The sequence below is a fragment of the Pristis pectinata genome, chromosome 2, assembly GCF_009764475.1.
Source record: "Pristis pectinata isolate sPriPec2 chromosome 2, sPriPec2.1.pri, whole genome shotgun sequence".
NCBI classification, from domain to species: domain Eukaryota; kingdom Metazoa; phylum Chordata; class Chondrichthyes; order Rhinopristiformes; family Pristidae; genus Pristis; species Pristis pectinata.
The window spans coordinates 48,674,375-48,699,725 of record NC_067406.1 but is presented as its reverse complement, the minus strand read 5'-3'; the positions used below and the strand labels follow the sequence as shown (position 1 = coordinate 48,699,725).

General features: G+C 40.1%; 1 protein-coding gene across 3 annotated transcripts in view; it reads right to left on the bottom strand.

Annotated features, from left to right (window-relative positions):
• Positions 1–25,351, bottom strand: part of itga2.2 (integrin, alpha 2 (CD49B, alpha 2 subunit of VLA-2 receptor), tandem duplicate 2) — a 105,357-nt gene that overhangs the window by 40,136 nt on the left and 39,870 nt on the right. For all 3 annotated transcript variants that reach the window (XM_052010336.1, XM_052010334.1, XM_052010335.1), the window contains exons 3-8: positions 17,285–17,394; positions 12,933–13,024; positions 10,029–10,143; positions 5,968–6,095; positions 4,721–4,869; positions 3,020–3,170 (exon numbers count right to left, since the gene is read on the bottom strand). In XM_052010336.1, coding sequence (XP_051866296.1) covers positions 3,020–3,170; positions 4,721–4,869; positions 5,968–6,095; positions 10,029–10,143; positions 12,933–13,024; positions 17,285–17,394 — 745 coding nt within the window. The remainder of the gene's footprint in view (positions 1–3,019; positions 3,171–4,720; positions 4,870–5,967; positions 6,096–10,028; positions 10,144–12,932; positions 13,025–17,284; positions 17,395–25,351) is intronic.

The window sequence follows — 25,351 nt, the reverse complement described above, 5'->3', positions numbered from 1 at the left end:
ACAGTGTGTCAATATTTATTGTATATTTTTGTTGGCGTTCTTTATCTATGGAAGAAGATGGGTACATAGGTGGCTTGAAGTGACTCTTAACTAAATAGTTTAATTCAACATTTCCATAATCTACAGCAGTGCTTGCAAATGTATAGTTCAGAAGCTGCATGCTTCATTTGGGCTTCTTTCACTTTGAGATATTAGAGCCAATTCCAGTCAAAAGCTTTGATACCATGTTTGAGAGAACACCTTTTGTTCTGATCATTTCCAAAGGTTTCCAACTGGTCAGGATCAATTCCAAATTCCCTTACATCTCACTTGCATGCATCTTTAGAGCAGAGCTTGAGGCTTCCTATTATGCTTGTTCCTCCAGTAATTCCCTGCACAGCAGCACAGTGTTGCAGCAAGTAGAGCTGTTGCCTCATTGTTCCAGTGACCCATTTCAATCCTGACTTCTGGTACTGTCTGTGTGGAGTTCACACCTTCTCCCTGAGATTGCATGTTTCCTCCAAGCATTCCAGTTTCCTCCCATGTCCTAAAGATGTGCAGTTTGATAAATTAATTGGCCACTGTAACTTGCCCCTAGTATAGATGGGTGGCATTATCTGGATGGTTTAATGAGAAGGTGGGAGAATAAATTACAGGGAAAATTAGTGCAGGAATGGGATTACTTTGTGGGTCACATTGGTCAGGGGTCAACAGTCAGTTTAGATTCAATGGGCTGAATGGTTTCTTTCTACATCACAGAGACACGAGAGACTGCAGATGCTGGAATCTGGAGCAACAATCTGCTGGAGGAACTCAGTGAGTTGAGTAACATCTGCGGGGGAGAAGGAATTGTCGATGTTTCGGGTCAAAACCCTGCAGCAGTCCAGGATGATGCAGGGTTTCAACCCAAAACATCGACGATTCCTTCCCCCCCACAGATACTGCTCACCCCACTGAGTTCCTCCAGCAGATTGTTTGTTGCTATGGAAATGTCTTTGGATATGCAATCAGTCTGCTCAGATGCTCTAAATAGCTCACTCATCTCTGCTTGAATAGGGGCTGTCAGATAAGATAAGATCAGATCAGATCAGATCTTTATTAGTCACACGTACATCGAAAAACACAGTGAAATGCATCTTTTGTGTAGAGTGTTCTGGGGGCAGCCCGCAAGTGTCGCCACGCTTCCAGCACCAACATAGCATGCCCTCAACTTCCTAACCTGTATATCTTTGGAATGTGGGAGGAAACCAGAGCACCCGGAGGAAACCCACGCAGACACGGTGAGAACGTATAAACTCCTTACAGACAGCGGTGGGAATTGAACCCGGGTCGCTAGCACTGTAAAGCGTCACCCTAACCGCTACACTACCGTGCCAGGCGTGGTATATTTGAAATTAATGCACTATCTTGCTATTTGATATTGAATACATGGCATAAGCAGGGTGGATAGATGTTGTTTGACCTTTGCTCTTGGTGTATGTAAGTTGTCTATGTTTCCCTGACATATATGAGTGTTAAGTGAACAGATTTTGTACACTCATGTGGTCTTGGTGATGAGCTTGGATTTGTTCCATGTTCTTTATTAGTCTGCTGAACACCCTAACAGCTTTTCTGATGTGGACACTGAGTTCATCATCCAGTGAAAGATTGGTTATCACTGCAGGACCCAGGTAGCTAAACTTCTGAACTACTTCCAACTGGGTTCTCATTCAGGGTGATTAACAGATCTTGCTGAAAGATCTGCTTTCTTTATGCCGATGGTGAGAGCAAATACCTGAAAACCTCTTGGAAAGTGATCCATAAGTTATTGTAGCAGATTGTCATTGTGGGTTATAAGGGCAGTGTCATCAATGGATAAAAGCTCCCCAATAACACCCTCCTGATTTTAGTGTTGGCCTTAAGATGCAACAGGTTCAGAAATTTTCCCTTCAATCGTCTTGTAGGCATGGCGGTTAGCGTAACACTGTTACAGCGCCAGAGGCCCGATTCAATTCTGGCCAACTTCTGTAAGGAGTTTGTACGTTCTCCCTGTGTGTCTGCATGGGTTTCCTCCGGGTGCTCTGGTTTCCTCCCACATTCCAAAGATGTACGGGTTAAGAAGTTGTGGGCAGGCTATGTTGGCGCCGGAAGAGTGGCAACACTTGTGGGCTGCCCCCAGAACACTCTACGCAAAAGATGCATTTCACTGTATGTTTCGATGTACGTATGACTAATAAAGAAATCTTGTCTGGTCTTCACATTTCATGCCTTTAAATGTGCAGTTCAGGATCACCAAGGGCATTCCAAGAGTGTGGGGATATGAGCATATCCTTGCTTCATACCACTTTTCACCTCGTAATTGTCCAAAATTGTTTTGTTGTTGTGGGAAGAGCATTTAAGATTTAACAGGATTGGTGGTCATCCTTTCTTTTCTAAAACAGCAAATATGACAGGACTACTGGAGTTGTTGAATGCCTTGAAAATGATGTACAATGGTCAATTTTTCTTCCTGCATCAATCTTGAAATTGACACATGGAAAATATCTATAGTTGATCTTCCAGCCCTGAATCTATGCTGAGAATCAGAATAAACATGTGGAAACACACCAAGATAACTCTTGAGAGAGTCTTTCTTGCTGTGGTTAACAGTTTCTGAAGACACTTGTCTGTGTGGTGTCATCTTTGCTTTGACCAGCAAATTGGTAAAGGTTACTGAAATATCCAGAGGGAAGTCAGAGCACATTATCTCATTTCATCACAGCCAAAATGAAAATCACATCAGAATGGTTCATCTTTCTTGGAAAGACCACTGTTTCTCTAAACACATTCAGTGCTTACAGTATACACAAACATTCAATTCCAAACCTTTATTGAAGAAAAATCATCACAATACTCTGCATCAACTTAATAAAGTATTACGATCAACTGAGTAATTATTCCTTCTTGGAGATTTTAATGCAAGAATTGATGCAGATTCCCTTGTATAAAAATAAATAGTTCACAACTTCTGTTAGACTGTGAATATTTGATGGGCTACAAAATACATTTGACATTTACTTACAGCAATCCCAAATCTGATTATTCGTTCTTCTTCACATTGAGCTATCACTTCAGGTAACCTGGCACTGTCATGAGATTCGCCATCAGTTACAACAACCATGACCTTTGTTGCTGTTGGTCTTCCACCATTTTCAGGCGAGAATGCATATTTCCTGAAATATGACAAACAATATGCCAAATTACAAAGAAAACAAAACAGTTAAACTTTCAAACACAAAGCTGCAAACATACCAATGTAAGCTAGTTCAGTGAATTCCATAACTTGGCTATATTTACACAGCAATGTACAACCCTTTCACTTAACCTGAAGTTAAAACGTCATGTAGTTTGTAGAAAATTATGAACTTGCATTTCAATTATTAACAAAAAATGGAGAAGAGCACACAAATGTGCATTTTCACCTCGACCAAATATACTGAGTATCACTGTTAACATCATAAATCGGTTCAATAAAATGTACATGAAGTGGCAGACCTTTTTAAAGCTCTTTCTTATGAGATTTTTGGTGGATTTCATCATTTTTAGGGATGCTGACTTTGCTTAATGCCTGCCCCTAATTGCCCTTGAGAAAGTGGTGGTGTGCCACCTCCTTGAACCACAGATGTCCTAATGGTGAAGTGCTGTCAAGTAGGAAGTTCTAGGATTGAGAGCCAGCAACAATGAAGGAATGCTGATACATTTCCAAGGCAGGAAATGGTGCGACGCAGAGATGAGCCTCCTGTCTTTGTATTTCTTGGTGGGTTTGGGAGGTCCTGTCAGAGTAGCCTAGATGAGTTACTGCACTGCAGGTGGGAATGAATATTTGGAGTGGTGAATGGGGAGTCAATCAAGCAGGCTGCTTTATTCTAAATGATATTGATCTTCTTAAGTAGTGTTGGAGCTGCATCATCCAGGCAAGTGGAGAGTATTCCACCATACTGTTAACCTGTGCCTTTAGATGGTGTAAAGGCTTTGGGCAGTCAGAGGGTGAGTTGCTCATCACAGGACACCAGCCTCTAACCTGCTTTTGTAGCTACAGTGTTTATATGGTTGGTTCAATTAAGTTTACAGTTAATGGTGAAATTCCCAAGATGCTAGTGCTCCGGTTTTCTCCCATATTCCAAAGATGTACGGGTTAGGAAGTTATGGGCATGCTATGTTGGCGCTGGAAGTGTGGCGACACTTGCAGGCTGCCCCCCCAGAACACTCTACGCAAAAGATGCATTTCACCGTGTGTTTTGGTGTACATGTGACTAATAAAGATATCTTATCTTAATGTTTAAATGTGAAAATGTTTCTAGCTGCCTCATGGGGTCCAAGTGCATCATGAGAATTAGAAGTGTTCAAAGGAATTAAAGTGCAGATAAAATAACAGTAGATCTGATAAAAGTTTGGCATAAAAATGTAAAAAAAAGTACATTATTTGTAAACACTAACAAAGAATAAAAGATCCTAAATCTGCATCTTGTGCCAGAATCTAATACTTCACCACAGTAGAGGTTGAAGGATGGTTGTGAGGAAAGAGCATCATCACTATCCTAGCCTTGTCATTGCTCTTTTTACATGTGGGAGGCCCTGCTTTGAATTTCTAGGAAATGTAGACAGAGACGCAGAGCCATGCAGCATGGAAGCTGGTTCTTTGGCTCACCAAGTCCATGTTGACAATGCAGTTAATAGATACCCTTCCAGAAGCAATTACAAGTTATCTCAAGACATGAATTACCTTGCGAACTCAATTCCACCAGCAGTGTTTGTTTCTTGTCCTTGCTTTTGAACAATATTCGCAGCAATCTTTTCAACTTCAGCTGTTGTTTTGTAAGCATTCAACTTGAAATCAATTCTTGCATTTTCACCATATTGTACAATGGACACCTTTTGGATCAAAATCGTACAATTACCTCAGCAGCTTAACACAGAAGACTATTTCTGATATGGGTACGATGACCTACTCTAAAACTATGGCAACTTCAGGTCATTGGCAGAAGATCATTGACAGGAAATTCAGCCATTATGAATACAACAATAACACAAAAGCAGAAAAAATGCAGATGCCGGAAATTTGAAACAAAACCAGCAATTATTAGAAGCACTCAGCAGGTTAGGCAACATCTGTGGAGAGAAGATGTTAACATTTCCGTTAACTCTGTTTCTCTTTTTCCCGGGTGATATCTGAGTGCTGAGTGTAACCAGCATTTTCTATTTTTATTTTACAAAACACTATATTCTTCTGTCAAATTTCTACAAATTCTTTCACTTCTCTTGAGTTTATGCCCCTTTGAAGGCCATTCCATTCAAAACCAAACATCTGAATAAAGTTATTTCAGATAAAATAAGAACAACAAGAATGACTTGTATTAATGAAATGCTTTTAATAAATTGAAATATCTCAGTCATTCTACAGTAATCTGGAATGGAATTTTGCCCTATTAGAAGAGATTAACAGACTGGGTCTATGGTCTCCAGAGTTTAGAAGGATTAAAGGTGAGCTCATTGAAATATACAACATTCTTTCAGGATTTGACAGGGTGGATGTAGGGATGAAGTTTCCCCTGTTTGGGCTGTCTAAGTCACAGTATTAGTGAGGATTGGCCATTCAGAACTGAGATATCCAGAAATTTCTTCAACTAGGTGGTGATGACTCTTTGAAATTCTCTGTCTATGATGGCTGCCGAGGCTTGGTGAGTAAATTCAAGACAGAGGTGGATAGATTTTTGGACATTACAGGAATCAAAGGATTAGGGAGGAAAGTAGTGAAAGGACAATTAGCCATGATCTTATTGAGTCACAATTCCTTTCCCCCCACAGATGCTGCTCAACCCGCTGAGTTCCTCCAGCAGTTTGTTTGTTGCTCTATATTCCAGCATCTGCAGTCTCTTGTGTCTACTACTCCTGCTTCAATTTCTTATATTTTATTTTGGATTATTAAAGAAAATTTGCTGCTGAGGCAAAATTGAAAAAAAATGCAGTTACCTGAGTTTTCTTAGGACCTATGTCTAAGCTTCCTGTTAATTTTTTAAGGAAATGTTGGACTGGTTCCCATGGCCATATACTGTTGGATCCATCCAACACTATTACAAGATCCATGGCGGATGCACAGGCTATAAAAATAATAAATTCAATAGTGTTAATTGTGATGCCTTATTAGTGTTATTTTCACTCATTCAATAGAACTGTCTGTTTGCATTGCATGAATCTATATAGACAGTACAATGTGTTGCCTGGTCAGCAACCTCAGTTATGCTAATACATACTGGATAGAGTTCCTCTGGTTGTTAAAGCTAATGAATACAGATATTTGTTGACATAGGGAATTTTTTTGCTTATAGAATAGAAGCTGAGAAATTCAACGCCCACTATCCTGAAAGTATACGAAGGGGCTTTGAAAGGGGTTCACGAAATAACAAGTCACCTTAAATATTCAGGTCTCCCAAGCCAGAGGAAGGACCCGAGTTACTTAAGATAAAATGTTTAATAAGTTTTGGATATTTCTTTCTTTCCCCAAATTGTCTTAGAGATCTGTAGTAGGATGAAACATGGTCTCATTCTCATGCAATTTTAGAGCAAAAATTTAGAAGTAGTTGTATGATTTCTGAGCTGGACTAAGTCCAACCTCTTCGTAGGGAGTTTTGTCAGTGTTTATGGGAAGGGTTTAGACTAACTTGACAAGGCAATGGGACACAGTGTAGATGTAAAGTTGAGGGGGAGGTGCATTCTAATGTCGAAGTAAAACTAAATAAGTCTAGTGGGCAGAGCTGCCATGGGTACGTTAAGGCACATGGGAGGAATACATGGCTAAATTGTGCCTACTTTATTGCAAGGAGTCTGACTAGTAAGACAAACTTAGAGCACTGATCAGATGAGGATGTCATATTGTTACCTTCACAGAAACGTGGTTGAAAGAAGGGCAGGACTGGCAACCCAGCATTCCAGGGAATAGAATCTAAAGACATGATGAGGGTCATGCATGAGATGAGGTGGCATTGCAATATTAATGAAGGAATCCATTACTGTGGTAATGAAGGAGAATGTCCTCGAAGGCTCTTCAATGAGGCCATTATAGGAAAAGCTTACAAACAGAAAAGAGGCAATTACTTTAAAGGGGTCTACTACAAGCCTCCTAATAGTCAGTGGGAGATAGAAGAACATATGTAGAAAAATCGCAGTGGGGTGTATGAGGAATAGATTTACAGTAATAGGGTATTTCAACTTCTCAATATTAACTAGGATCATTTTAATGTGAATGGTGTAGAGAGGGTGGAGTTTTTAAAGTGCATCCAGGAGAGCTTTTTGAGCCAGTGCATAGATTGTCCTACTAGTGAAAGGGCAGTTCTGGAATTAATCCTAGGTAATGTAGCTGGGCAAGTATATTAGAGCATTTTGGAGATAGTGACCTCAACTCTGTAAATTTCAAGGTAATTATGGAAAAGGATGAGGATAAATTAAGTCCCTGAATTGTTGGGGGAAGGCTGATTTCACTATCATAAGATAGGGATATTTGCCATTTGCAGATAAGTCCACATCAGACAAGTGGGGGTCATCCAAAAGTAAAATAATGAGAGCCAGCATGTTCCTGTGATACTGAGGGCTGGGTAAAGAAATGAAGGAAGCATATGGCAAGTATAGAGAACTGAAAACATAGGAGACTCTATCTGGAGTACAGAAAATTTAGGGGGTACTTAAAAAAGAAATTTGGAGAATCAAGAGGGGGCATAAAATATCACTGGTGGACATTATTAAGGAAAATCCTAAGGCATTTTCCAAAATTGGATTGGTAATAGGAAGCAAAGGTGATGGTAGAGGGTTGCTTTTGTAATTGGAAGCCCATGAGCAGTGCTGTGACCCTTAACTGTTTGATGTGTACATTAATGACTTGAATGGGAATATAGGAAATATGGCTTGTAGGTTTACAGATGACATGCAAATCAGTAGTATTGTTGGCAGTGAGAAAGATAGTTGTAGGTTACAGGTTAACCATTCATTGATGGACAGAGCAATGACAGAGGGAATTTAATCCTGATTCGTGTGAGATGATCACTTTGGGAATTCTAATAAGGGCAAGACATACACAATAAATAGTAGGGCCCTGGAGGGTATTTAGGAATGCAGGGACCTCAGTACACAAGTTTAATGGTTCCTGAAGATGGCAGCACAGGTACATAAGTGATGAAGAAAATGAAGAAAGTATATGGGATACTTGATTTCATTAGCTGAGGCATAGAATATAAGAGAAGGGAGTTTATGGTACCATTTATAAATCGTTGGTCAAGCTACAGCTGGAGTACTGTGTGCAGTTCTGCTCATCACATGATGGGAAGAACGTGATTGCACTAGAGAGCATGCCGAGGAGATTCACTGGGCTGTTGCCTGGGATGGAGTGTCTCACTTATGGAGAGAGACTGAATAGGCTGCGCTTGTTTTCCTTGGAGTGGAGGAGCCTGAGGGGGGTGATCTGATAGATGTATACTAAATTATGAGAGGCATAGATAGGGTAGATATTAAGAAACTTTTCCCCATATCTAAAACTAGATTGCACAAGCTTAGGGTGAGGTGTAAGAGATTTGGAGGGGACCTGATGAAGAACTTTTTCACCCAGGGAGTGATTGGAGTTTGGAATATATTGCCTGAGGAAATAGTGGGGGAAGAGACTCTCACAGCATTTGAAAAGTATCTAGATGATCACTTGAATCACCAAGGCACAGTAGGCTCTGGACCAAGTACTGGTAATGGGATTAGTATCGGTAGGTAGTCGATTGTTATCATTGACAAGGTGGACATAAGGGCCTGTTCCTGTATGCATTTATAGCACCTCTCTTATTTAGCTCAGCTAATCAGGGCTTTCTATACAGAGTCAGTCAGGTTTATTATCACTGACATATGTCATGAAATTTGTTGTTTTGCAGTAGCAGTAGAATGCAAGACATAAAAATTAATACAACCTTACTTTCCACTGTAATCTGTGGAAGACCCATTCGGCTGATGTTTGTCACTGTCAAACAAAGTTTGCCTGCCTCAAATTTGGTAAAAACTAAGTAGCCGCTTCCGTAAAGCTGTTTTACATTATTCAGGGAGAACTGATAGGTTCTGATACTGATCAAGCGGTGAAAAGTGAGTGGAATATTATTGCATGTGTGAAGCAGGCTGACAGCAATGAGAGTAGATATCATGAGATACATGATTAGAGCGACCCAAAAGGCAGGGAGGACAGAAGTCGCATGCAGACAGATCATAATAGCAGCACCAAGTATCAAATTAAACAGCAAAGGAAAGGCCAAAGCTTCAAAATCTATAGTAACTGATAATGAGAGAGAAATTCATATTGGTTGCTAGTTACAGAGATCAATGGAACTGGATATGTGGAGATAAGTAGCTCTGGTGACCTAAACCTTTGCATGTGTTTAGTACCAGAGACCAGAAGCAAATTTCTCCCCAGTGGTCCTGAAATGTCAAAGCGACAAATGTGTCAGTTTTGCATCTGTGAGCCAGGGCCTGTGTCCACTGAACCCTGCCACAGAAAGCAGGGTCAGTTTACCTAACTGTGGATTCTGTGCTGTTAATTCTATGTCAGGTGCTAGGGAGTCAGAGCTTTGAAGAAACCCGGTACAGCTGAAGAGCGTGCAGCAATGCTGGAGCAGTAGCAGAGAAGTTTGGCTCACATAATTGGTAGTCACAGGGTGATGTACATTTCTTTTTTTAACCATTTTTTAAAGATTATCATCCAGTATGAGGATCTGACGGAAGCAACTGAGGAAATCCAAATGGCATTACCATGAGGTAGTCAGGGAAAAAAAGGCTCAGTAAAGTAAAACAGTTTTTTTTTCCCACTCTTTTTCTGTCCTAATCAGACTGCCTGCAGTTGTTTGGCAGTGGTGTTTAATCAAAGAACATTCTTCGTTTAAAAAAAAAGAGTTTAAAGCTTGTAAGATGAATTGTAAAATTCTCTTCAGAAAAGTTGATATCTTCCAGTCATGTTGGTACAATATATTGACCACAATATCTCAATGAATTCAAAAGATCTGACATGAAAAACTTACATTGAATTGCAGGAGAGAAGGTTTTTGATATTTGGAAATTTGAATTTACATCTACGCACAATCCTGTTGGATAATACTGCTTGCCACACTCCTGTGCCCATAATGGAGCACAAACCTGAAAGAAGAAAATAAAAATAAACAAATTTTGCCAACAGCATCAATACAAAATATGTAGGAGGTTATTATTGCAAATACTCAATAGTTCAGGCAGCATCTGTGGAGAAAGAAATAAAAATATTACTTCAAGTTGATGATACCTGTCACTATATCTGGAAATCAAGATAAAACAGATTTGAAGATTCAGAAAAAGGGAAGGAGGAAGGAGAGGATAAAAGGGAGGATTTATGATAGGATGAAAGGTGGGAGGGATTAGTGAACAAAAGAGTTGAAAGTGCAAACAGGAAGACAGTGAAATTTGGAAACAAAGGATAGAGCAAATGTAACTTCAGAATAATTATCAGAGGACTGGAGTGATTTCATATAAATTCCATCCAAACATTTAGCTATATAGCATGAACTGCAACATTGCAGAAAGAAAATCTCTTGAACTGTAAAATATGTCAAACTTGACTTAAAAACCCAGCTGTATTATTGGGCACAACTAACAAAATTTACTTAATGATGTTATAGCAAATATGCTCCCATTGCATGGTGAAATTGGAATTTTTTTTGCCTTTGAGGTACCAATTGTCCGTTGTACAATTGCTTTGATTGAAAGGAACAAGAAAAGTAAAATGCAGGCAAATTGACATGACATGTGGCCATTAATCAGATTTGGCTGAAAGACTGTTCAGACTGGAAAGTAAATCAGGTACACAGGGAAAAAGGGAAAATGGGGGAGAATAGTCTTAGTGATAAAGGTGAAATAATTTCAATGTAAAGAGATTATAGAAACATGTAAGTAGATAATTTTAGAATAGAATTAATAGAGAAAATGATTAATAACTCTAAAATTCTTTTTTTTAACCTTCCTAAAATAGCAGAGTGAGATGCAATGCAGAAGAAAAGGATCCTTGATAATCCTAGATTATCCCCAAATTGGCAGTAAATGGCAAGGAGTTGTTGGGACTTCTTGTTAAATCCTTGCCTCCATCTATTCTCTGCTCTCCATCCAGACGGTTAACCTGGGGAATATCCTGTAAAGCACCCCTTTCTCCCCACTCAATGCCTTCTACCAGTCTATCCATGCTAGTAGCTTGCCTCTAACATCATGGGCCCTTATCTTGTTTAGTGGTTAACAGTTATCTATGGCCTACTGGTAGTGTAGTGGTTAGCACAATGCTATTACAGTGCAAGTGACCCTGGTTCAATTCTGGCCATTGGCTGTAAGAAGTTTGTATGTTCTCCCCGTGTCTATGTGGGTTTCCTCCGGGTGCTCCGGTTTCCTCCCACATTCCAAAAACGTTTGGGTTAGCAAGTTGTGGGTATGGTATGTTGGCACCGGAAGCGTGGTGATACTTGTGGGGCTCTCCCCAGAACACTGCACAAAAGATGCATTTCACTGTGTGTTTTGATGTACATGTGATTAATAAAGATATCTTATCTTGTCACAGTTAAAGTGTACCATTGTTTAGCAAGTAAGAGGAGGTGTATTGAGAGGAATGAACAAACAGAGCACAGAAATAATTAAATGATAAAATGGATAGTACTTAACTGAAGCTTTTTTTTATCCAGCTTTTCCTGTTTGGACCTGATCAGACCAGGGGACAGGATTAATGGAATAGTGGGCTCCCTTTGAAATTCCACCTCTTTACTCCAATGCATAAGCCAACAGCAAGTGTGACCAGGTCAAACATAAGTCCAAACAACTATAAGTGGGAGCCTACATTGTTTCAAATGATGAAAGATCTTAAGTGGATTGACTGCCATTAAGAAACTGGCATGCTTCAGGGTTGATGACCAATCAAGTGATATTCATTCCTCTTGGGATATTATCACATCCTTTCCTTAAATATCTTTCCATAACGTGAGAAGATTGTCATTGTATGTTCTGTGCAGTAAAGAGCAGGTTTACAGTCTCATAATATAGAGGAAATCATCCCAAAATTTCTGTAAATGTTGTAACAATAAATTATTGTAACAGTAAATGTGGCGGATTTCCAATGTTCCTTCAAATGATGTTCCATAGGAAGCTGAAATCACATTCAACATTTAGTTCAACAGTTTGGCTAATCCATTTTATTTAGAGGAAAAGGCAGCATTCCCTTCTTTAAGGCATTGTTGTGCCATGTAGTAGGTAGGATTAGAGGAAGAGTGCAAGGTCTCTATTCCCCCTTCCATCAGGCAGAAGGTACAAAAGCTTGAAAACACACACCACCAGGCTCAAGGACAGCTTTTAAGCCGCTGTTATAAGACTCTTGAATGGACCTCTTGTGTGATAAACTCTTGTATGAACTCTTGATCTCTCAGTCTACCTCGTCATGGCCATTGCACCTTATTTGTCTACTTGCACTGCACTTTATCTGTAACTGTAACACCACATTCTGCATTCTGTTACTGCTCTTCCCTTTGTACTACCTTGATGTACATATGTTTTGGAATGATCTGTCTGGGTGGTATGCAAAACAAACTTTTTCACTGTATCTCAGTACATGTGACAATAATAAACCAATTACAAATTACCCAGCAAGTGATTAACTTCAGCAATGACTGTATGGAACATTGTGTGCCATGAATTCAAACCATTCAATGACAATTCTCTGGAGATTCTTAATACCAAGTAGCATTTTTAAACCTATTGTAAAAACTTCTGATTGAAAATCATTTTCCTTAAACTGATTCATTAGGTCAAGTTCTGAAAAATAATCTTCACTTGTTACTAAAATTCAGCAACATTCACAATCTGCAGAAATAGTATAAAATTATCTTACTTATAGCTCTTTAGTTTGAAAATTTTGTAATTACCAAAAATCCACCAGTTTCATCGTTCCTGACAAGTGTTGCACCAGCACTCATGTTCTGTTTGACCTCTGTCACATTTGGAAAATTCATTTTATCTGAAAGATCAGCAGAACAACAGCAGAAATAATATATTTTAGTAATACATTTGTACAGTCCAAGTCACACTTTGTAGTTGTCAGTAATACAGGGAAATATCAATATGCGAGTCAACAAGAATAAATACTTAGTGTGTTAAATGCCACTTGACAGAATAATAGTCAATCAGTTGAACAAATTAAATAGCATTATCAGAAGGACATGGAACAAGAAAACCTTTGCATATTCGTTAATTTAAAACTGAGGTGTTTGTAGAAAACAATCCTAATATTCATCCTTTATTCAGGAGAAAGAAAAGAGTGAGAAAGAGTGGAAGAGATAAAAGGACTGGATGAAGGAGGAAACCTTGGAACCAGAATGCTGGAACTGAAGGTTTTTTGGGGCATTAGATCTCCAAAGTGTGGTGAGAGCATCAGAAATGGTTCAAATTCAGAAGACGGAAATAAAGATAGCATACTGATGTATTAGGAAGTAAATTTTTGTGGTTAGTGAATGGTCAGAGCACAGAATCTGCCATTTGTACAATCTGTCGAATTGAACTACTCCAGTTAGATAACCCTCATGAAAAGATTCCACACCAACTCTATGGTGGTCACTTTTATTCATCTGTGGTATTTAAATAAAGTCAAAGCAATGTTTGTCGTGTCAAAATGTATGAGACAAAAGTCACATATAAGTCAAGTTGGGTAGAAGTGATGTCTCCCTTTCCTGAATATATTAGTGAAACAGCCAGCTTGTTTGACTTTGTGGCTTTCATTATTATTTTTCCTGATCTGGTCACAAATGCTTAGATTTACGATTACATTTACCATATGCCATAGCTTCAATGCTATAACCACTGGGCTACATAGCTCTCGATATTAGCAAAAGTGAAGAGTTTGCTCTTTGAAGGGACAATTAGGTTTTCCCAGTCTGTATTGATGTAGCCCAATTAAATTACTTTTTCTATCCTCATAAATCTCTGTTGTCACTTCAAGGAGCCAATCCTTCTCTTTTGCTAATTGTGGATCTTGTAGCCCAATGGTTCTGGTATTGAACTAGCAATTCAGCTCAAATCCAACATAGAGTCACAGATTTATAGAGCAATACAGCATGGACACAGGCTCTTTGGCCCAACGAGTCCATGACGACCACAGTGTCTACCCAGCTAGTCCCAATTTCCTGTGATTGGCACATATCCCTCCAAGCCTCGCCCCTGCATGTACTTATCCAAGTGCTTCTTAAATGACACTATTGTACCTCCCTCAACCACTTTATCTGGTAGCTTGTTCCATATACTCACCACCCTCTGCGTGATAAAGTTGCCCCTCAGGTCCCTTTTAAATCTTTTCCCTCTCACCCTCAAACCATGCCCCTAGTTTTGGACTCCCCTACCCTGGGGAAAAGACTGATACCATCCACCTTACCTATGCCTCTCATAATTTTAAACATTTCTATAAGGTTGCGCCTCATTCTCCTACATTCCAAAGAATAAAGACCTAGCCTGGCCAACTTCTCCCTGTAACTTAAGCCCTCTAGTCCTGACAACATCCTCGTAAATCTTTTCTGCACTCTTCCCAGTTTAACCACATCTTTCCTATAACAGGGTGACCAAAACTGTACATAATACTCCAAGTGCAGCCACTAACGTCTTATACAGCTGCAACATAATGTCCCAACTCCTATACTCAGTGCCCTGACTAATGAAGGCCAGCATGCTAAATGCCCTTTTCACCACCCTGTCTACTTCTGTGACGCCGCTTTCAATGAACTATGCACTTGTACTCCTAGGTCCTTCTGTTCCATTACACTCCCTTGTGCCCTACCATTCATAGTATAAGTCCTACACTGGTTTGACTTTTCAAAATGCATCGCCTCACACTTATCTGTATTGAAATCCATTTGCCACTCCTTGGTCCACTTCCCTAACTGATCAAGATCCCTCTGCAATCTACGATAACCTTTTTCACTATCAATAACACCTCTAATTTCATGTCATCCGCAAACTTACTGATCAAACTTTATGCATTCATGTCCAAATCATTTATATAAATAATGAATAACAAGGGTCCCAACACCGACCCCTGCGGCACACCACTAGTCACCAACCTCCATTCCAAGAAACAACTTTCAACCACCGCCCTCTACTTACTACCTCTGAGCCAATTTTGAATCCACCTAACTAGCTCTCCCTGGATTCCATGGGACCCTAATGTTCCAGAGCAGCCTACCATGAGGCACCTTGTCGAAGGCCTTGCTAAAGTCCAAATAGACAACATCCACTGCCCTACCCTCGTCTACCTTTTTGGTTACATCTTCAAAAAACTCTAAAAGGTTCGTCAAGCATGACTTTCCACGCACAAAGCCATGCTGACTCCTCCTAATCAGACTCTGTCTATTCAAATACTGGTAGATCGTGCCCATCAGAATTTCCTCCAGTAACTTACCCACTACTGATGTCAGGTTGACTGGCTTGCAGTTCCCTGATTTGTCCTTGTTATCCTTCTTAAACAACAGAACAGTAGCCACTTTCTAGTCTTTGGGAATTTCACCAGTGGCTAACGATGAAGCAAGTGTCTCCGCAAGGGCCTCTGCAATTTCTTCTCTAGCCTCCCACAAAGTCTGAAGATGCACACAGTCAGGTCGTGGGGATTTATCCACCTTAATGTGCTGCAGGGCTGCAAAGGCCTCCTCCCTTGTAACATGACTGTCCTCCAAAACATCTCCACTTGTTTCCCTTGTCTCTTAGGCAACCATGATTTTCCCATCAGTAAACACCGAGGAGAAATATTTGTTAAAAATCCCCACCATCTCCTGTGGCTTGAGACACAGGTAGCCCTGATGATCTCTAAGGGGACCTACTCTCTCCTTAGCCACCTTCTTACTCTTAATATAGCTGTAGAACCTCTTGGGATTTTCCTTAATCTTACCTGCCAGATCCATCTCACACCCTGTCTTTGCCTTCCTGATTTCCTTTTTAAGAGTATTCTTAAGCTCTTTATAGTTATCAAAGCATTCACTCATCCCTTGGTAACATAGCATATTATGAAATGTAATGAATAAAGACAACTTTTGTTGGATTAGTCAAGGAAGAATAACAATGAAATGTTGCACAGCAAAATCAATAGAGATGTATCAATGTCATTGGCCTTGCACTGCCCTCCAGTCAAATTATTTTCTTGGAAAGAAATTGTAAATGACATGGCAATCCAGTGAAGCACTGCAGATAACTTTATCTTCCTTATATCTCCCAATGAGGCATAATTCTTCCTTGCCATAGAGATAAACCCTTGACCTTGGTTGTCTTTCTAGTCCCAAGACTATTTAAATAATATGAGGTGGCCCATCTGATGTTTACTCAGGAACAACATTTAACTGTAAAAAATGTTCAAGGTTGGAGGAATGGAACCAATTACTCCAAAGCTAACTTTCAAAAGGTAAGGGACATTCTTATCATCATACACAAGATCACAGTTGCTCGCTGCTTTCACAGGTTCAGATATCAGAAAATAACTTCAGGAACATTGGTGATTAAGGAGATTGATGAATTCTTCGGCTGAACAGGCAAGTCCCTATGTCCAGGGCTCTGGACTCCATATCAAGTCTCCAGTGTTAGGTAATTTGCTCTTGTTTTCTCTCCATTTTAGAGCTGTCCATTTCTGCCAGTCAACCTTCTGTGGTCTTGTCTCAGTTTTTCTCCCTCCATTAGTATAGCCTGGCCTACTTGGCATGTACCACATTCCCGTTATTAGCAACACATACCACAAAGAAACATAATCTGGTTCCAGCTGAGACATTAACTCCTTTGGACTCACCCTCTCAGAGATGTCCCTTAATTCTACTCTCCTTCCCCCACCTTCTCTGCTACTGAAAACTAACTTGTTTTCTATTTCTTTATTCTGATGAAGGGTCTCAGACCTGAAACGTTAACACTTGTTTCTCTTTACATAGATGCTGCCTGACCTGCTGAGTGTTTCCAGCAATTTCTGTTTTTACCCCTATGCTCAGTGTTCAAAGAGGACCATCATTGAAATTTTTGTCAGATAATATGTTTAGCTGATTCTTATACAAGTGAAAAATACAGCCTACACATGTGCCAGTAGATCACACAAGGCTGGGCGTAGGTCAGAGAAATGGGAGGAGCCAGCAAATGACAAGGAACAGATATCGTACAATGCCTGACGAGAATGAGCCAGGTGGTGAGGAGAAAGAATAGGCCACGTTACTGGGATATGTCACCAAGTAAGTGCTTTAGATCTGTCTTATGCTGTCAAACTTACCTCCCAAGTTAAGTTTCTCACAATTTGCACTGCTGCCACTGATGGGACATTTGTAGACATCTCCCATACGATTCTTTGGAAACCCATTCCATGGAGATCCTACTAGCAACCTATAGTGTGAAATGGAAATTCAAAGCTTAATATTCAGAAAATGTAGCACCACATCAAAGTGTATTCATCTAATTCAATGGCAGCAGGATTTAACTCAATCTTAATTTTTTTAAACTTTAATCTAGCCTATCTTGAACTCTAATCTATGGTGGGAAATTGAGATACCTTTATTAGTCACATGTACATCGAAACGCACAGTGAAATGCATCTTTTACGCAGATTGTTCTGGGGGCAGCCCGCAAGTGTCGCCACACTTCCGGCGCCAACATAGCGTGCCCACGACTTCTTAACCCGTACATCTTTGGAATGTGGGAGGAAACTGGAGCACCTGGAGGAAACCCATGCAGACACGGGAAGAATGTACAAACCCCTTACAGACAGTGGCTGGAATTGAACCCGGGTTGCTGGTGTTGTAATAGCGTTATGGTAACCGTTACACTACCGTGCCTGCCAAGATTGTTCTAATGATGCTGACAGCTTCACCATACTTTATAGAAACAGTAATACTTCATTCATATTCAAGAACTACATTTCTTTTTATTATACAGACATTGACTTACTTAAAATGAAGTAAAAATCTGCACACCACAAATCTGCATTTTTCCCACTATCACTTTTGTGGAGATGGGACTGAGAAAACTGCAGTGGAATTTTAGAATCACTGTATTTCAACACTTAATCATTGGCTGCAATTGAAAAGCTGCAGTGAAAACGACTTGAGACATTATATCCATCATTGCTTATTTTCAAGCACAAATTGCGTATCACAGCGAATTATCCAGGATTGGATCATGCTGGCAATTACTCTGGTCAAAATTACACCCATTGAGAAAATGGACCAGATAAAACATATGCAATTCAGCTGAGTGTGTCTAACGTTTTTCTGGTGTCAATTGCACACCTGGTGATGTCACGTCATTCCCTGTATGTTTCCTCCCGTCCAGCATAAATTGAAGCTAATGGGTCCAAATATATGACCTTTGTTGGACACTCTCAATAAAACTATATCAAGCTGAAATCATTAAGACCTTCCATTCCATCAATGATCTCTAACTTTGCAGATCAGAGCTACATGCCTCATTGTCCGCTCTGCATTTCATTGTGTGCTAGACCCACTCACGGTGTGAGACTTGATCAGGGCAGTCGATGGTCTTTCTTGTCGGTACCTGATGACCTTGCAAGCCCTAATGGTACACAAGAATTCTCGGGCATCTATTAAGTTTTTCTGTGCTTTTCTTTCTGAGTGATTTTTTTCTTTTAATTAGTGTGTAATCAAGTATTAACATTAAGGTAACTGTAGAAACAAAGTATATTTTTTGCACTCTTTTCCTAATATCATATAATATTTCTAATAATACCTACTATTCCAGTTTAAATTCATTTATAAAATTCTTGCTTATGTCTAATCCAACCACATAAGATCAGTCTTTTAAGAGGAGTATGCTAGCTTCAAGCAGTGTAGGCTTTCCTTAATTGGTTTTTAAACGTTCAAGCTGCATGACCGAAGTGCTGAAGTTTCTAGCCAATAAGCAGTGCAATTCTCACTGGGCAGGATATGATATGAGCTGGCAACATGAAGTTGATGTACTGGCTCAGTATAGTGAATGATCACTGGTTAATTGTCCACTGGCATCATTATGCTCATTTTCTGGAGGCAGCAATTGTTGGTACCGGAATCAGAATCAGATTTATTATCACTGATTTATATGACATGAAATTCTTTGTTTTGTGGCAGCAGTACAGCGCAAAGACATAAAATTGTGATAAATTAAATTAAAAAATAGTGTGATAAAAAAGGAATAATGAGGTAGTGTTCATGGGTTCATGGATCATCCAGAAATCTGATGGCGGAGGGGAAGAAGCTGTTTCTGAATTGTTGCGTGTGGGTCATCAGGCTCCTCTGTACCTCCTCCTCGATGGTAGTAATGAGAAGAGGGCATGTCCTGGATGGTGAGGGTCCTTAGTGATGGATGCTGTCTTCTTAAGGCACTGCCTCTTCAAGATGTCCTCGATGGTGGGGAGGGTTGTGCCGTGATGGAGCTGGCTGAGTACCCTTTGCAGCCCCTTGCGATCCTGTGCATTGGAGCCTCCATAACAGGCTGTGATGCAACCAGTCAGAATGCTCTCCACCGTACATCTGTAGAAATTTGCAAGAGTCTTTGGTGACATACCGAATCTCCTCAAACTCCTAACAAGATAGAGCCGCTGGCGTGCCATGTATCTTGCTTCTTCTACCAACTTCTCTTGAGTAGATGCAGTGTTTAAAAACCCTGTACTGAGCAGCTGTTCTGTGGATAGGCACAGCTGATATCCTGGAAGGAAGTATTGTGGGTTGTGACTGGCTGAGCTACACTGCTTCTCATAAAGATGTTCCTTGACAGAACTGGTGGTGGCAGCAATCGAGTTCAACCACAAATGAGAAACTAATAATCTACTATGAAGTAGCTGATCAATCAAATTAGACATTATTGGTTACAGTCAGCAGCCTCGGGCAGGGAATCTTCAACAGCCTAAATATCAGTCTCTTCCTTCTCTCTTTTAAAGATTTGCTTTAAAATTGAAAAGTTAGTGTAAGGCAACTTTTCTTATTCTTCACTCAAACCTTTTTGTATCTGGACAATGTAAATGGACAGATTTGCTTCCTAAATATTGCCGAAAAGTTAATTTATATTCTTTTTAACATCACATATACCATAAAATTACCACAAATACATGAGGCAAAAAAAGTTGCACTATAGTGCAGAAGTAGTGTAAATGTACTTTAATTTCCACTATTTTAATAGTCAAGGATACACATAACCAGAGTGTAAACCATTTTGGTGGTATCCAAGCTTAATGTAAGTAATTTACACCGATAGGTTCAATATTACCCAATTGCCTTGAACTTTTATAGCTGTCCATTTATTATTCTGCCCAGGACACTTCTGTCAATAAAACCAGTTATTCTCCCTAGTCAGAGACTCTCCTAAACTCACTTCCACATTTTCAGGCACAGCAAAAAACACGGTAATTACAAATTTGAGTGTTTTATTCAAAAATATCTAATCTCTGAGATCTGCGCTATAATCTCTATGTCCCGATACATTTTCATGGTATACGTGGAGAATCAGAGAAACTCACAGCACACCCAGAGGCAAGTTGGATCATTTTCAAACCTTGACCCAAAAATTATTTAAAACCAAGTTCAGCCCAAATGGGACACAAAGTCATCATCCCAACTGCAGAAATCCATATCTCAGCCATTAGCTAACTGTAGTCTAATGACAGGTGACACTGTGGTTCAAGCTAGTAGAGCTGCTGCCTTCCAGCTCCAGTGACCTGGGTTCAATCCTGATCTCTGGTGCTGTTCTCCCTATAACTGTGTGGGTCTCCCCTGGGTGTTCCAGCTTCCTCCCACAACCAGCAGACATGCAGGGTGTTAAGTTGAGTGGGTACCGTAAATTGTACTTAGGGTGTTAGTGAGTGGTAGAAAATGGGGGAAGTTGATGGAAATGTGGGGAAAATAAGATGGGATGAGTGTAAATGGGTGCTTGATGGTCAGTGCAGACAGTTGACTGAATGACCTGTTTCTATGCTGTATGACTTTATAACAAATGGAAAGGCTGACCAATTAGCGTAACACTGTTACAGCGCTAGTGACCCAGGTTCAATTCCGGCCGCTGTCTGTAAGGAGTTTGTACATTCTCCCCGCGACTGTGTGGGTTTCCTCCGGTTTCCTCCCACATTCCAAAGACGTGGGGGTTAGGAAGTTGTCGGCTTGCTATGTTGGCGCCGGAAGCGTGGCGACACTTGCGGGCTGCCTCCAGAACACTCTATGCAAAAGATGAGTCTGTGTTTTGATGTACATGTGACTAATTAAGGTATCTTATCTTATCTGTTGCAAGGGCTTAAATATGTGTGCCTCAGCTGACTGATTGAATCAAACATTTAATTTGCCAATAAGGAAAGTTAATTTAGCATTTTCCCAGGTCCTATTATTGCTTTTGATGATTTATGCTCAATTTTGTGTTTAATAATTAGATGTGTTGGGAAAAGATCATGTATCTTGAGATCAGAAAAATGGCAGATACTGGGTATGATATGTGGGAGCACTAAGGTACCTAAGCATAGAAATGACAATGTCCATAATGAGAGATTCAGTCACAGGTGGAATGAAGTGGGTCAGGGTTACAGAAGCAGTCAGAAAAGCCAGGAGTCTTTGCGATCAACACAGAATGGTGGGTGCAAAGAATGATAGGCGTTTATCATCAGCATCAGTTGATCTGGATTAATTCTATTAACCACAATTGATCTATTTTAAATGTATAACCATTTTGATTTGTGTAAATTAGTCATTGACAAATACTAATTGTTATGGGTTGTTCTGTTTCTAAATTGTTTCAAACCTATCACAACTTCTGTCAGAGATGCACTCACCAGATGACGCTTGTGTATGCACAAGTCTGGAAGCCAAGCTCCAAGTCATTGTTGATTCATTCACTAGGCAAACAATGAATGTTCGTGAAACAAAGGTCCTCTAACAACCTGTCCTAAAATATAATGATCTGTGACAGGACCCTGAGAAACATGAACCACTTCCTACATCTCAGGAGCCAACACTCAGCAAGTGCAGACATCCATGGTGAAACTCTTTAGTGTGCCAGCACAACCTTTGGCAGTCTCATAAAAAAAATAACTTGACAGTCAAAATATGAAGCCTGGCATCCCAATGGTCTACTGGGCAGCAGTGATCCCTGTCATACTGTTAACTTTTGAGAAAAGGATTACCTACAGCAGCTATCTCAAAGTCCTGGAGAGGTAACATAAAGAGGTAACACCAATGCTATTTCTGCAACATCGTACAAATCCACTGGAAGGATAAGCAAACCAACATGAGAATCCTCTATCAGTTTCCCTAGCATTGAAACACCAATTACAATTGATTAGAATATGGAACGTAGAACATTACAGCACAGTACAGGCCCTTCGGCCTATGATGTTGTACCAACATTTTATCCTGCTCTAAGATCTATCTAACTCTTTCCTCCCACATAGTCCTCCATTTTTCTGTCATTCATGTGGCTATCTAAGAATCTCTTAAATGTCCCTAATGTATCTGCCCCCACAACCTCTGCTGGCAATGCGTTTTACGTACTCAACATTCTCTGTGTAAAAACTGACCTCTGACATCCCCCTTATACCTTCCTCCCATCACCTTAAAATTATGCACCCTCATGTTAGCAATTTTTGCCCTGGGAAAAAGTCTCTGACTATCCACTTGATCCATGCCTCTTATTGTCTTGTACACCTCTACCAAGTCACCTGTCAACCTATCCTCATAAGACATGCTCTTCAATCCAGGCAGCCTCCTGGTAGATCTCCTCTGCACCCTTTCTAAAGTTTCCACATCCTTCCTATAATGAAGTGACCAGAACCGAACATAATACTCCATGTGCGGTCTAACCAGAGTTCTATAGAGCTGCAATAGTACCTTGCAGCTCTTGAACTCAATACCCTGACTGAAGGCCAACACACCATACATATTCTTAACAGCCCTATCAACCTGCGTGGCAACCTTGAGGGATCTATGAATGTGGACCCCAAGATCCCTCTGTTCCTCCACACTGCTAAGAGTCTCTGAAGGACAGGCCCATTTACTCGCATGCTAACTCCGGAAGTAAACTCTATACCATCTCAGAGGAGATGTTACCCGGCAGACAGATGAAGAGAGTCAAAGAAAAAGAGTCATAGAATTATAAGTTCATACAGCACTGAAAAAGGCTCTTTGGCTCACAATGTCCAAGTCCCTGACTGTTGCAATTGGAGCAGTAGTATTTGAGATGGCATTGAGTACCTTAAGTCTCTGATTTGGGAACCCACTGAAACCCAATGAAAATGGCAGGAAGGATCATATTGCCTTCCAAACTACCCACCCACCCAATCCATTAAGTACTTCTGACCCCACCTTGACAGAGTCTGCAGGTTCCACTTTAGCTTCATCAGTCATTTCAGAACCCACAGATCCTGAGAAACTGCCTAAGAAGATGACTCATATTGTCAGACTAAAGGCCATGTGCTTCAATTTGTGATGTCTATATTACTCCCCCAGTAAGTGATTCAGTAATAAGTATGCATCATATGGTTGCATCCATAACAATGTAGATCTTTAATTCTTGCAACAATGCAACCCAAATACTAATGATCATATTAATAGAAATCTATCCTTGGTCATTAGTAAGTAAGAAATATAAGTAAGAGTAGGCCATCCGGTCCCTTGCATCTGTTGCACCATTCAACAAGGCCATGATCAAACTTTCACACCAATTTCTAACACTAACTCCAAATTCCTTGTTTCCCTTAATATCCAAAAACCTATCAATCTCTGCCTTCAACTAAGCCTCCATAGCCCTTTTGTGGAGAGAATCCCGAAGATTCACTACCTTGTTGGTGAAGATATTTTTATTCATTTCAGAATTTTTTACATTTGAATGAGATCACCTTACATTTTTCTAAACTCTGGAGAGTACAGGCATGTCTGCTTACCTTCTCCTCATCAGACAACGTTCTCATGCCAGAATCAATCTGGTGAATCTTTGTTCCACTCCCTCTGTCACAAGTATACTCTTCCTTTGATTGGGGAAAATACCTGAACATAATATTCTGGGAGCAGTCTCACCAGGGCTCTAAATAACTGCTGTAAGATGTCTTTACTTCTGTACTGAAATTCTTTAACAAGTGAAGTATCTAAACAGGTTGCCTTTCTAATTAGATAGCCACATGAATGATAGAGAAATGGGGGAGATTTGTGGGAGGGAAGGGTTAGATAGATCTTAGAGCAGGATAAAATGTCGGCATGACATTATGGGCCGAGGGGCCTGTACTGTGCTGTAGTGTTCTATGTTCTAATTGCTTCCTGTATCTGCAGGTTAACTTTCAATGGTTCATGTGCAAGGATGCCGAAGGTTTCTCCAAACACCAAAACTTTTCAATATCTCAACATTTAAAAAATACATTTCCTTTATCTCTCAGAGTGGACAACTTCATGTTTTTCCTCATTCTTTTCCATTTACCCTGTCCTTTCCCATTCAGATAGCCAGTCTATATTCCCTTGAAGTTTCTCTGCATTCACTTCATAACTCATTCTGCCAACCAGCCTGGTGTCATTAGTAAATAAGGATATATTGCACTTGATTCCCTCATTCAAATCATTGATATGGATTGTGAACAGCTGTGGCACCCCTGTGGTCGCAGCCTTCTAAACTGCTTACTCCTTCTCTGTTTTCTTCCATTAACCTATCCTCAATCCATGCCAGTATGTAACCCCTAATGCCGTGTGCTCTAAATTTTATCTGTCACCTTATCAAAGGCCTTCTGAAAGTCCAACTTTACCACATCGGTTGGTTTCCCTTTATTCATTCTGCTAGTTACATCCTCAAAAAAGTAACAGATTTGTCACACATCCATGTTGACTCTACCCAATCTTCTTCCTATTATCTTCTGAGTGTTAGCACTTCAATAATAATAGAATCTTTCATTGTTCCTATTGTTGGTCTATGGTGGTAAATGTACTACTTAGTTCATTGAGGGCCTCAAAAATTGAATTGCTATGAAACAAAAATTGACTTGGTATTGGTTTATTATTGTCACTTGCACCGAGGTACAGTAAGAACTTGTCTTGCATACCATTGGTACAGATCAATTCATTACACAGTGCATTGAGGCAGTACAGGGTAAAAACAATAACGGAATACAACGTAAAGTGTCACAGCTACAGAGGAAGTGCTAGGTGCTAGGTGACATTGTCAAAGTTGTATTACATGGCCATTGTATGACATGACTCATTTATTGAAGGACATTGCATTACCTTTGAACATATCTTTCAAAGTGTTCGTCAAATATCAGCGTGATTCCTAACTTTACCCACTGGATGGCAGATACACAAAGAAGAACTTTCAATTTGATGGGTGTCATTCATCG